Source organism: Chrysemys picta, chromosome 4 (genome assembly GCF_011386835.1).
Source record: "Chrysemys picta bellii isolate R12L10 chromosome 4, ASM1138683v2, whole genome shotgun sequence".
Lineage (NCBI taxonomy): Eukaryota > Metazoa > Chordata > Testudines > Emydidae > Chrysemys > Chrysemys picta.
The window spans coordinates 58,890,458-58,904,459 of record NC_088794.1 but is presented as its reverse complement, the minus strand read 5'-3'; the positions used below and the strand labels follow the sequence as shown (position 1 = coordinate 58,904,459).

The following is a 14,002-nucleotide window of genomic DNA, read 5'->3' as shown; positions in this document are numbered from 1 at the left end:
GTACAAACTAAAATTTAATACAGACCAAAGCAAGCAATGTCAGTATTAGTGCTGTGACAGTTTTGTAAGCACATAGTTTAAGTGAAGTAAAACTTGGTACATAAGAAATTAGACTCTTGAAAGGGGTACTGTAGTGTGGAAAAGGTTGAGAACCACAGAGCCAGGTCATTTCCACACTGGTGTCTGGGTGCTTTTCTAGTAGTATAAAAAGTCTGCCCAAGCACAGAGACTAAATTAGTAAGGAGTGTTTAACACAAAAGTATACACCAAGAATCAAAGTCAATAATAGTAACAATGTCCTACAATACATAGTAGGGTAACCTCCCAGATAACTAAATCCAGACCCACTAGCTGCCCAGTGTTTCAACATGGTCATCAGCTAAGGCTGCCTAATTTGAGAAACCCCTGAATCAAACTCCAACTGAAGTCCACAAGACCTGTATGTTCTCTGCTCTTCTGGAAGAGACCAAGGTATCATGCTGGACATGCAAAAACTAATACCCAAGCTCACTGACTTCTTGAAAATTTGGTCACTTTAGAATGTTACCTAAAATGTCAAGATTAGAGAGCAAGTTCATGCACAGATGCAACTTATTACAATGCAGCAATTCATTTCCTATCATTAAAAATACCTTTAAAGAGTAGTCCATCATATCCAGAAAAGCATGTAGTTAGATAGTAACCACTGAAATTCTACAAAGGTACATGACTTCTATCCCGTTTGTGTACACTGTTTAGGATTTTTAAAAGGGAGTGTAAGATTTTGCTCTAGTAAGACTGCAGCAATCTTAAAGTGAAAATACTTGCCTACTGACTGGTTTGCCTACTTTTTTTGAGCATGCTATCAGTTTAAGCAGAATGATTAAGAAAGTGACCATTTTTGCTAAATTACCAGGGACTAATTTTTTACTTCATGTTAGTCAGGAATAAGCCCCACTACATCAGATGGGTGAGACATGGATGCCAACCTCCAAGAACTGAAGCTGCTACTGAGTGATTTATTGTATACAGTGTATAACTCACTCCATTTTATTAACACCTAACAGCTGTATTTTCCTTGTGAATAAAAGTCAGTAGAATGGCACTAGTATAACAATTCCTTGCATTAAAACTTCAAGATTAAAGTAAATGATGCAGCACCCTCCACTCTTTTTAGAGACATTTCAGGAAATTAAACCACAAGATTGTTCGAAGTATGATGGATTTAATCTAAATGCACAAAAATCAAAGAATGATGTACCATTTTTTCCCCCAGACATAGAAAAAAAGGAGCATTATGCAGTTTGGTGCTCTAATTACACTTGAATCATGCCATGAATTATTTTTACACCCTGGGTGAAACCTCCATGCAAGACTTCAGTTTACAGACAAGCAATTTTAAGTCTCATCGACATACATGATAAAGCTAGGTTGACAAATTCTGAATCTCTGGTTATTAAACAGGTTGCCAACTCAATTATGGGAAGTCAACACCCTAGATATACTGAAGTGTTTTTTGAACAAGTGTTTCATTACTGAGAAGCACAACACTAAGCACTGAATTTAAGAGTAATCCTGACAGACTGCCCAGCCATCACAGGATCATAGATCCAGCCTCATTAAGTCATGGAGCACAGTTAGCTATTTCTAAGCAGCAAGTGGCTTCTCAAGGACTTGCATTTTACAACTGAAATGTAGTACTGCTAACTAGCAAATTATTCCAAATATTAAAATTTAAATGGCTGCAATTTGACTCCCTTTACCTTGAAACAGTATTAGATTAGAATTAAGATGTGCCTAAACCATCCTGATTTAAATGTTCTGCATAGAAATGTGTTAGATACTCAAAAGTTAAATGCTTACAACAAATTTGTAATCAAAACTTTAATCCCAAGGATTTCACAAAACATTTTACAAGTGACATGAAAATTCTTGCACAGTAATGTTTTTCACTTCTACAATGTACCCATATGCACTCAAGCCATCCACTCCAGTTGTGTAATTTGGTCTGCTCAAATTCTGTAACATATGGTTAGCCAAACAGCTTGCATTTTAGGCTATCAAGTATTTAAAAAAAATGCTCTAATTACATTAAGTACAAAAATTACCTAGGCCCAAGTGATAAAAATCTACATTTTACATAATGTAGCTCTTCAGAGTTCCGATATGGGATATCAATAGAACTTCCCAAAAAGCTCTGTACAAAACTATCTGCAATTCAGTCACTCTTTCTACTTGCTACTGGGTTTGCAATTTCTGCCTTCTTTCCAAAAACTGTACTAGGAATCACCATCTTGTTCTGGATAAACTAATAGCCTGATGTCATAACAGACGTTTATTACAATGAATATTCACTGCAACCTTCCTTTCAAAAGGAATCTACATTTTATACCCAGAAAAAATTCCAGGACAGAATAGAAATATTTTTCTGTCTATGCAAGACAAGTTGAACACCACTCAAGGCAAATGAAAGTTAAGCATACGGGTACATTGTAAAACAAAAAGTTTTATTACAAATCATATGATCTGTTCAGAACCATATACAGATTCACATCTTTACATTTGTCACCTGTTACAAGATACAAGAAACAAAGCAAGTTCAACAGCTAAAACATTTTAAAAATGCACCAAGCTTTATGAAGTCTCCAACAAAACACAATGTTCTGTACATACTCCTCCCTCCTGTGCTCAGATCTAATGACTTCCTGTACACAGCTCCTCCTGAAGTCCTATTTTCTCTCATTTGACCTGGAACGACTAAATAAGAGAATGAAAGTTAGTTTATTAGAGATGGAACTAATTTTATTATTTTACTTGGGGAAGTTACTTCCAGTCCAACTCTAAATTACATACTTGAAACTTTTGGAAAGTGCTTTAAAAACTGTATTGAGTGGATGAAGTTATGAAGATATCAAAACTGATCTTAGGTTACAAGTTCATTGAGAAAAGAACTTACCTAAAGCACTAAAGAAAAATGTTCACTGTAGCAGAGCTTTCAGTTACTGCATCGATATGGCATAATAAGATTAAATTATCAAAATTAAATAGAAAGTGAAATCTGAAGATACAACATATTCTTACCTACGAGACCTGGAAAAGGAACGGGAAGGCTTGTGATTTCTCTCCCGTGAAAGTGATCTCTCTCTCCTTCTGTCTCTAGAGAGGGACCTGTGAGATTACAATGAAAGATGAATATCCACATGAGTGAGAAGTTTAACTGGATTATATTACAAGAGAATGTTTGAATATGCATGACAGACCATTACTGTGGAAAGAAACGTATAAAGATAGGTCAAGTGTATTCAAGTGTCTTACAACTGAAGCGAACAAGAAAATTGCAGGCCTTTCCATCTTTGCAATGTACTATTTGAGCACCACATTAGTTTTTTATATCAAATTGCCTTTTTCAAATATCACTGCCTTATGTTTTAGCATGGCTAGTTCAGCACTGCATTAAGGATAGAATTCTATTACACCTCATTAAAAAGTATTCTCTGTAAAGTTTGGAACTATTTAATCAGGAAACTTATCCATTAGTAAGACAGTTGTGACAGTAGCCTCCTTCCTCATGTAGTTAAAGAGGAATAATCAGCTTGAATTCAGATACTGCTTAAAACTCCTATTGCATACTTACATTTAGTCAAATTTTAAAAATTAAATGCATAGTACTATAGTACTAGAGCCCACTGGTTTCCATCTGATAGTTTCCTGTGCTCAACCAACTGCTGTATCATGTAGCTACATGCTATTAAAGCAGCTTTATATTCCAAGAAACTAATGCATTTTACCAATGGATGCAACTTTTCCTATGAGTGCTCTGAAGTGAAAAATAGAATTCTAGAGGCAGTCCACTTCATGAGTATGACAGCCTTGGGGTACCATCAATTTCCCCAACAGTTTGAGAGAGTGTCTCAACACAGCATCAGAGGGAAGCAGTGTAGCAACAAGGAAACACTGTGTATTACTGCCATGCATGCAGTAATGCTAGAAACCTAGCAATGATGGAGCAAACCCGAAGTAATGGAAATGCTTTCTCTCCCCCATCAACCCTGGAACCTATTAAAAACAGTCTTTAGGAAGTGTTCTTTGGAACATTAACCAAATCATCTTAAAACTGTTTTGTATCAGCAGAACTACTTTAAATATGACACTTGAGTGAATACAAGCAAGGACTTCACTAAGATGATTCCTTAGAAAGCACTCTGGATAAAACAGTAGAGCCCAGGTTTAACCAACTGCTGCTTACCTGCTGCGGCTACGAGAAAAGCTTCTCCTTCGTGGTGATCTAGAACCAGAAATAGAAAAATGAGCCTTTTTATCAATTTCTTTAGCATTAATGGGATGAGGTATTTCCCAACTTGTCAAACTCACTGTTGGGCCCAGTGAACGTGCCAAGAAACAACTGGCACCCATCGTCCAGTAAAAATGTATGGAAAGATTAACACAGTAAAACGAAGCTCAGTGTGAACAGCACTTTTGCAACCAAGAATTAATTCACTTTAACTTAATGCTTCACAGCAGACCTGTCCAATGCAACACTTCCATTTCAACTAAATCCACTGCCCAGAACACCACACCAAAGTCCCACAAGTGGTTCCAAAAAACAGCATAGACCAATGTTTTGGAACCCATGCAAGCCAAAAAGGTCCATGACAAGACAAGAGATACCAAGTGGAGAAAAAGTGAAAATGCGCTCTGTGTAAATACTGATATGCCATTAAGTGCTACATTAGAACTGCATATTTGTGACGGGCATTCTCTGAAATGCCATAGAGTGTGTTTAGACTTAAAAACCTTAGCTTGGCCCAGTTCATCCCAAAAAAGTAATTGTTTTAAGTTTTGAAAACGGTTAGTAAAACCATTTAAAGGTGATAGGACTTGGCAGATTTGCAAGGAAAAGCTAAATTTGTTAGAGCTTTATTAAAAATTTAGTTTGGCATCTCACATGCAAATATACCTCATTTACTTTTGGTTCCATTTACATTAAAAGTTTCCTTATCACCCTTAAAAGTTTTATTCAAGCAACATATGTACGTTACCACTCAATTATGCACAGCCAGCCTTTGATTGAGAAAAATAATTACTTATAAGCCGCTTACTCCTTATTTTAACCAGCAGTAAACTGTATAAGCAGGAAAAACTTACTAGTTTTTGGTTTCAACAAGCTAGAAATGGTGAGGTGAGGCTGCCGGACTGACTGCCAAGAAGAATTTGCTGAAAAGGTTTTGCCAGATGTTGCGTTGTATTTAGTTGGTTGGCGAAGGGGGTGTTGTGGATTTTTCCTGCTTTTTTGTTAGCCGAAGGCTGCTGCTGTAGTTGTTGTGAAGACATTTGGTAAATAAACAGCTGAGCTGATTGGCCGGGAATGTGTGGGCGGTCGAGGTGGCTGCTGCCGATTTGGTTAAGGTTGGAGAGAAGGCTGAGAGAAAACAGCATGCTCGGGAACCAAAGGGCGGTGCAACCTGACGACTGGCCATGCCTGGGTCATGTGAAACGACACCAGCCAAGCTGAATGGGGCGCGCTGGTCACATGACGCTGAAAGGGCTAGTTGACTGGCTAATGCAGACTCAGAGGGTGGTGAGAAGAGACATGATGGTGACTCTGTAACGGGTTCATTTTTATTAATAGATGGACCAAAAAGCATATAAAAATGAAAAACAAGCCATCAGTACAACCATCTATCAGCTAACATACGCCTATTGTGGTTTTTTTTTTTTTTTAAACAGCAAAAGGGACATGGTTTCAAGCTTATTCTGTGAGGACTTCACTCACCTGCAATAGGTAAATTCAGTCCTGTATGAACCATGTTGTAGGTGTGAGACGTGCACCATTATAGGACATCCAGACAATTTAGTCTGGGTCCAAGAATATAGGCAGTTACCAAAAACCCTGCTAATATTTTAGATTTGGGTTTGCAAAACTCAAATGACAGATATTGTCACAAGACGTTTTAAATTCTTTACTAGTGTCAAATTAGATTTGTACATTTAAATGCAACTGTTACTTGTTTTACCATTATTAAACAGCTGCCTGCATGGCAAATATTTGAATTGTTACGAAGTGGAGAAATGCACTTGCATGGAAAAGCTAAGTTGCTGTATGTAATGTTTGCCATTATGGAGTAAAGGAAAGGGAACAACCTAAGTAGATGTATGGGAAGAAAGGGAAAGTGACTAGAAGATGTGCAGATTTTAGGAAGGAAAAGGGTAAGTCCGGGGCAGAGGGCACTGACTATCAACTTACAGTGACCTAAGGACAAAAGCCAACGTTCAATACAATTTATGTTCACCTTGATTTTTTTATATAAAGTGTCTGGCATCTCCGAATTGTGATCAGGATGTTTAAGATGTTACCCATCAACATGCTTTAAAGAAAGCCTGCTTCTATGATGCTAAATGGTAACAATTTCAACAGCTCTATGCATGATCTTTGACCTAGGGTACCTGCGGCGAGGAGGAGGACTTCTTCTGCGATAATCATCTCGAGGACGCCTACCCCATGAGGGAGGCGGACCACGATTACGACTCCGTTTTTCACCATTAGACAGCTCCACCCTGACACGGCACCCGCAGAGTGTTCTGGAAAAAAGGTTACTGTTAATGCTCCAAGCAACAAATCTGTCTGCACTGAAGACACACTGACATAGCACTGGAGAAGGGAAATATTTCTTGTGTACATTTAGTCAAATATATAAGGTGCTTGGATACCAACATAATGAGCCCAATACAAAATGACTTAAACAAATTCATAGGTGACCAGAGCCTCTCCTGTCCAAAGCTACTTAAACAGGGAGAGACAGCCTTCAGGACACGGATTTTGTAGATTTGACTTCATTAACTCAAACAGTAGTTTATATACATCTGATACAGCTGGAAACTGAAGAGGACTGATTTTACTAAATACTGCAATTTTATACCTTCACAGAATTTCTGTCTTATGTCAAGATAAAAATCTTAATTAATTGAAGCAGATTTTACTGTATACTCTAGAACAAAAATGGCTTCCCTAATACCATTTCTGAGAGAACAAAAAATCCTGCATCTCCTCTCTCCATATAGAGGATTTTACAAGAAAATTAAAGCAATTCATTTTTAAATTTGATTGAGATGAAGGGACAGCATTTAACACTCAGGTACAATTTACGGAAGTCACAATTGCACTATGGCAGGGGTTCTCAAACTGGGACTCATGAGGTTATTACATGGCGGGGTTGCGAGCTGTCAGCCTCCACCCCAAACCCTGCTTTCCCTATAGCATTTATAATGTGGTTAAATATATTAAAAAAATTAACGAGAGGTCACACTCAGAGGCTTGCTATGTGAAAAGGGTAACCAGTACAAAAGTTTGAGAACCACTGTACTAGGGAACAGGACTACTTGTGGCACCTTAGAGACTAACAAATTTATTAGAGCATAAGCTTTCGTGGACTATAGCCCACTTCTTCAGATGCATATCCGTACTAGGGTTTACTGTGAAGTTTGTACTCAGTTGTAGCTATAGAGACCTGTGAATTCAAAATCAAGGTAGGTTGCTCAGCTGTTTATAATATGTTCAAATCTGGCTGGCAGTCAAAATGCAAATATGTTTATATCAGTATTTTAAAAGATATTTAATAGCTCAAAATTCAAATACATCTTTGTTCTCATGCATTTCAAATTTTAATCTTAGCTCCATCTTAAAAGCAATGATCAAACACCAGGCACTTCTGAAGTGTTATAAATACTATTAAATACATGTAAGTTATTTCACAAAAACTAAAAATTCCCTTCAACTCAAAATTAAGTGTTATTGACTTAGTGTCCATCTCTTGTGCCCCATATACCAGGTACAGGTGGACTCAAACTAGGCTGAACTCTAGAGGCTCAAGTATTTCTTCTAGATGTGTTTAGGTATTTCAAATTTCCAATCTCAGGCCAAGTCTATACTAGAAAGGGTTTGGTCAGCATATCAGCAAATTATATCAGCTTATACTAACAACATTTCCTATACCAATTCCCCAAATGAAAAGCTATAGCAGCAAAAAGACTTCTTTGCAGGTATAAATGCCTCTACACTAGGGCCTTTGCCAGTTAAACATAATGAATCACACCCTTAACCAACATTACACAAGCAAAGGATTCTAGATTTGGCTTCAATGACCAAAAATATGAACATTGAAATTATCTGTGAAAAAGGCCTATTTTTACAGTTAACCACCTCAATTAAAATGGTTATTCTGCATTGTAAATTAAACTAGTCAGTACGTAATACTAACCAACATCTGCATGACTGGTTAAGAAACTCAAGACCATGATGTTTCAGTGTTACTCTATCTTTGTCAATTTAAGTGTGAATACAAGTTGCTTACTGGCTATAGCATTTAGTTTTAATTAAATTAACTACATTGCCTAAAAAGCAAATTTTACCTTCCATCTAATTCTCTCACTGCATCAGCTGCATCTCGGGGATCTTCAAATTCAACAAAAGCAAAGCCAGGAGGATTTCTAGCAACCCACACACTGCGCAGTGGTCCATAGTAGCCAAAAGCTCGTTCCAATTCAGTTTTGTTGCCATTGTTGCCAAGGTTACCTACATAAACCTTGCAGTCCAGGGGACAGGAGTCACGATGCATCACTAGAAGAGAAATACTGAAAGTAAATTTTTTTTGTACTTCCATTCAACCTGCAGATAAGTACAGTATTTTGGCCTAGATCCTCAGCGGTTGTTAGGCTGCTAACTTCCACTGAAATCCACAGGAGTTAGGTACCTAAAAAGTACTGCACCCAGAAACCAGAGCAATGCTAGATAATGAAGTATAAAGATTAGGCTCCCCACGGGTTAACATGTTAAAACTATAAACGGATTTTAACTCAAGTTAGTTAACTTGAAGAAAGAACACCCTTCTTTGGGAAAGAGGAACGAGGAGTACTTGTGGCACCTTAGAGGCCAACACATTTATTTGGGCCTAAGCTTTCGTGGGAAGAAACAGGACCTGTGGTTCTTTAACCCCTGGCTCCTGGAGACTATGCCAGGTACAGGTGGAATCAACCTAGGCTGAACTCTAGAGGCGCAAGTATTTCTTCTAGATGTGTTATTAGGTAGACATACGTTATTAGGAGACTAGCCCCCCCGCGTTTAAATGTCGGGTCTGGAAAGTTGGCACCAGCAAAACCTGCAGGGGGCGCCGCAGCACTCGCGAGCCGCGGGCTCCATTGTTCTCAGAGCAGCGCGCGAAGCGGATCTGCGCATCCAGGCGCAGGATCGGGGGCCCGGGATCGGGGTCAGGCCCAGGCGCCCGCCGCAGAGGGGACCCATCCAGCCTAGGCCGGGCACGTACGACCAGCCTGTCCCGCCCCGCCCAGGGCTGCACGGAGAGCGGGGACCCCCTCCCCGCGCAGCTCGGCGGCAGGCCCCGCGCTCCCTAAGCCAGCTCCCATTCCAGGAAGCCGAGATGGGAACTGGGCTCCATCCAGGCCCGCCCCACTGAGGACCCTCGCCCCGGACCCCCCCGCGGCGCCTCTCGCCCAGCCAGGCCTGGTCTCGCCACGCCCCAGTCGCGATGGGGGGGTCCGCGTTCGCTCCTCGAGTGCGATCTCCCCGCTGCGCCCCCGCCCAGGTCCCCTCAACGGAGCGGCCGCCGCCCGGGCCCGGCACACAAAATGGCGGCGGCTCTTTGTTCGGCGCCGGCGGGGCCTGACGCCTCCATCCGCCCCAACGCGGAGCCCGGCCCCGGTTCAGCCCGGCCCCGGTCCCCAGATGAGGCGCTCACCGATTCCCGGGGTGGGCGAGTGGGTGCGAGAAGGGAGCACGCGCTACGCCGCAGCCGACTCGATCCCAAACACGCTCCCGCTCTGCTTCTCCTCGCTGGACAAAATGGCGGCACCCGCCTTCCCTGCCCGGACTTATATAGCCCCACCCTGCCACCACGTGTCCAACCGGCTGTCAAATCACAGAGCGCCTCTCAAAGGAGTGACAGTTCCATGGAACCCGCCCTCTCTTGCTTTCTGAATAGGGCCTGTGCCAGGCCTTCCCCCTCCCATCGTCCAGCAGCGCCAGACCTCAGCCCTGGGGCCCACTGGGGACCCAGAACGTGGGCTGTGGTTAATGTGCAAAGTCATGAGGATAAGATGCTGCCCCCACCCTGACACCCCAACACCAGGGGGTTCAGCGCCAGAGCCCAATTGGACTGTCTATAATGGGCTGAACCAAACCCTCCCCCCGAGGGTGATCAGATGTCCCGATTTTATAGGGACAATCCCGATATTCGGGGCTTTGTCTTTTATAGGTGCCTATTACCTCCCACCCCTGTCCCACCAGGTGGGAGTCAAGCTCAAGGAGCCCCATGGAGCTTAGAGAGCATCATATTTTGAACATCTGCACAACATATTGTGAGCACTGTCACATTTTGTCTGCTCATATAAGCAGAGTTTAATTAGTAGGCAGAGTTTGGAATAGTACCTCCACTTTTTTCACTCTAGGCTGATCCCCCGTTGGAGACTGACTGGGAGATAAAGAAAGTAACCCCTTCAACTTCGGATCCTTAGCCCAAGAGAATGTGCTACAGAACAATGGCTCTAGGGCTGGCAGTGTGAATAGAAGGACCAAAGCACCACCATTTCCTGAATCACCAACAAAACTACCCACAGCATATAGGACATCTCGCAGACAGTACAGAGCCTGATTTGTTTGTAAGAGCCAATAAAAGCCCAAGCTACAGCGATATAGCTGCAAGCCACTTACTGTGGGAGAGAAAGATGTCACATTAATGCACTCCTAAAGAGCTTTTCATCCCTTGATCTCAAAGCACTTTGCAATGGTGGATAAATAGGATCATCCCCATTTCATGGATATGGAAACTGAGGTACAGAGAGGTGAAACGATTTGTCCAGGATCAAACAGCACATCAGTGGCAGAGTCAAGATGAGAAGAACTAAGACAACCTGATTCTCAGACCTCTGCACACTATGTCAGAGCTGCCCTCTCGCACACTTGTAACTAGAATAAGTTGGGCAAGGATCAAGTATGTAGTGCAGCTTTATTTATGCAATTATGAAGTGCATCTGGTTGTCAGTTAAATGGTTGCCAACACAGTGCTGCTTTTGCCTCCTTCCCCTGGGAGGGCGAGTAGGGGGTGAAGGAGGATGACAGGATAAAGGCCTCACAACCCAAACTTCTTTGGCTGCTATAGTGTGTGTATGGTGAAGATTCTTTGTGACCTTAGTGTTTACTGTGAGGGGTAGATTCCTCTGATGATCTGAGCTCTAGGTTAGGGTGGGGTAAGGAAAGCAGCAATTCATTAGTGTCTGCTTCACCATCAACAAAAGGTGATGGACTATATTTACCATCCATATGCTCAAACAGTTTCCTCTCAACAGGGTGGTGCCTCTTTCTTTCTTTCCCCCAGAGCAATTCTGAACCAGCCCAAATGCAAAGAAAAAAATAAATCCTTTCCAAAATGAAATCTCAAAGCATACCCTCTTCCATGAGCATGCCCCCTGCCCCTCTAGTAAAAGCCTGGAACAATGGGTGAGCCTTGTGGCTTGCCCTCAAGGTTGTTAAACCTCAAGCTACATGTAAAAGGCGAAAGATTTATGCGATTTGAAAAGAAACCAGAAGCCTTACAGTGTGTTTATTTCACACCCCTGGCTGACAAAAGTTTTACTGACAAAAGTGCTTGTGTAGATATAGCCTCAGGGAGACTTCCCAAGAGAAAAGCCTTCTCGGCAGTTAGGATACTAGCCTGGGAGGCGGAAAACCCTTCTTCAATTCCATATGTCAAACTTCCTGAGCTTGGGCAAATGGCTTTTCTGTGCCTCAGTTCCCCATCTGTAAAATGGGGATGCTAGCTCTGCCCTACCTCATGAAGTGTATGCTCTGGTAGTATGGCAATAAGGGTCATATGAATAACTAAAATGGATAGGATTCCTGGATTCCCTGCCAATTTATCCCCACTTGAAGTTGACCCTGTGACTACTTTCATCTGACTGAACACCCAGTATAAAGCTGCTCTAGGCAAATTTCCATTGCATTTCCCCTGGAGAGAATAGCGTTCCCATCAACCTCTGAGTCCCTATCCTGCATAGGTGCTGGAACTGGGGGGTAGAGGGGTGCTGCTGCACCCCTTGGCTTTAAGTGGTTTCCATCATATACAGGGTTTACGCTTTGATTCAACAGCTCTCAGCACCCCCACTATAAAGATTGTTCCAGCACCCCTGCAGTTTAATCACTTGACTGCTTCAAACCTTGGTATAGTAGAGTCTGATATAATTGAAGCATGTAAGTCCGAGAAGGAAAAAATCAAAACAAAACAAAATTCAACAAAAATCATGGAACTAATAAGACATTTGCAAACCATCAAATTGTTCACTCTGCTTCTGGGTGCCCTCCCTTGCTCACAACTCCTCATCTGTCTTGTCTATTCAGATTGTAAGCCCCACTGGGAAAGGACTGTTTCTTATTCTATGGCCCTGATCCAGCAAGCACTTTTGTATGTTCTTCACTTTGCTACCATGAGTAGCTCCATGACTATGATTATTAATTATGATGATGATCAATGTATTATAGTAGAGTGCCTGGCATAGTGGGGTCCCATCTTGACGGGGGTCCCTAGGCGCTATCTCAATATAAATAAATGACAACTGCTGCTGCTACTGCTACCGATCATAATAATAATAATTAACAATTAATGATAATAAATGGAAAAGGCCCATTAGATCAGCCAGTCTGTCTCTCTGCAGATGAAGCATTGTCCCTTATAGAGCATATTCAAGTGTTTTGCCCAGTCTAGTTTTAATAGTTCCAAACAATAGGACTTCCACCACTGCCCTAAGTAGACTATTTGCCTCTTCTCTCCTTTGCATTTCAGCTTCAACTGAATTCAACTTCGCTCTTTTGCTGGGCCTCCATCCCTTTTCTTTGCCTTTTCTGTTCTGCTCTGTGGATCCCTATTCATTTCCTCACACCACCTGGCTCCCTGGGGAGTGGATTACAAAGCAAAACAAAAGAGTCCCTGGCATGGGAAACCCTGATTCTGTTTTCTATGCACACAGGCCTCTTTATTCAAATGCATTACATTGAAAACAGGTTATTGTGCTTTAAGGGCCTCATCCTATTTGAAGTCAGTTGAAATTTTGCAATTACCTTCAGTGGGAGCAAGAACAGACTCTAAACCACAGGCAAATTTAGGGCTTGGTCCAAAGCCCCTTGAAATCAATGGAAAACCTATTGTTAGTTTCAGCAAAAAGAACAGGAGCTACTTGTGGCACCTTAGAGACTAACAAATTTATTTGGGCATAAGCTTTCATGAGCTAAAACCCACTTCATCAGATGCATGCAGTGGAAGCTTATGCCCAGATAAATTTGTTAGTCTCTAAGGTGCCACAAGTACTCCTCGTTCTTTTTGCTGAAACCGACTAACACGGCTACCACACTTTAAAGAAGGCCCTAACATAGCAGAATCCCAACCAGTTACTGCCTAAGCAAATGATTATATCTCTTGGAAATAGATCTTCTGATCTACACTAGAAAGGATTTGCCGGTACAGTGATATGAATGTAGTTATACTGGCAAACTCTCCTAGTGAAGATGCTGCTTATATCGGCAAAAGAGCTCTTTTTCTGGTACCGTTTAGACCAGTTTCCAAAACAAAATAAACTCTATTGGCAAAAGGACTATTTTTTCCTGGTATAACTGTGTCTACACTACAGCTTTTGCTGGCATACCTAGACTGGTTGGGGGGGATTTTTTCCCCACATTTCTCACTGATGTAGCTATGCCTGTGAAACTTTTAAGTGTAGACTAGGCCCGAATCCTAACTCCAAATGAATCCACAGAGCAGTGCCTGCAAAATTAATTTATATCCAGACTCCCATGCTGTGCCACTTATACACAGTTGCCAACTTTCATGCAGTAAATAAGCACCCTGACTTTCACAATAAGCCAAAAATCAATCTCATCCCATTTCAAAACAAGGCCAAAACAAGCCAATCCCTAAGAACCCCAACACTCTATGTGACCAGATCCCACCGATGTGCAGTATGGGAC

At 41.7% G+C, this 14,002-nt stretch overlaps 1 protein-coding gene across 1 annotated transcript; it reads right to left on the bottom strand.

The window, feature by feature from the left end:
* Positions 1–1,187: 1,187 nt before the first annotated feature.
* On the bottom strand, positions 1,188–9,885 carry SRSF3 (serine and arginine rich splicing factor 3). Its single transcript, XM_005280497.4, has 6 exons — positions 9,729–9,885; positions 8,386–8,593; positions 6,424–6,558; positions 4,226–4,264; positions 3,061–3,147; positions 1,188–2,736 (listed from the first exon to the last, which is right to left on the bottom strand). Exons 2-6 carry the CDS (start codon positions 8,589–8,591, stop codon positions 2,709–2,711), a joined length of 495 nt encoding a protein of 164 aa, XP_005280554.1. The 5' UTR covers positions 8,592–8,593; positions 9,729–9,885; the 3' UTR covers positions 1,188–2,708.
* Positions 9,886–14,002: the final 4,117 nt, after the last annotated feature.

Coding starts and splice junctions, on each gene's coding strand:
- SRSF3 (XM_005280497.4), bottom strand. CDS start 8,591: ATGCATCGTGACTCCTGTCCCCTGGACTGCAAGGTTTATGTAGGTAAC. Junction 6,559..8,385: donor GTGAGAGAATTAGATGGAAG/GTAAAATTTGCT, acceptor CCTTTTTTCCAG/AACACTCTGCGGGTGCCGTG. Junction 2,737..3,060: donor TCCTTTTCCAGGTCTCGTAG/GTAAGAATATGT, acceptor TCTCTTATTTAG/TCGTTCCAGGTCAAATGAGA.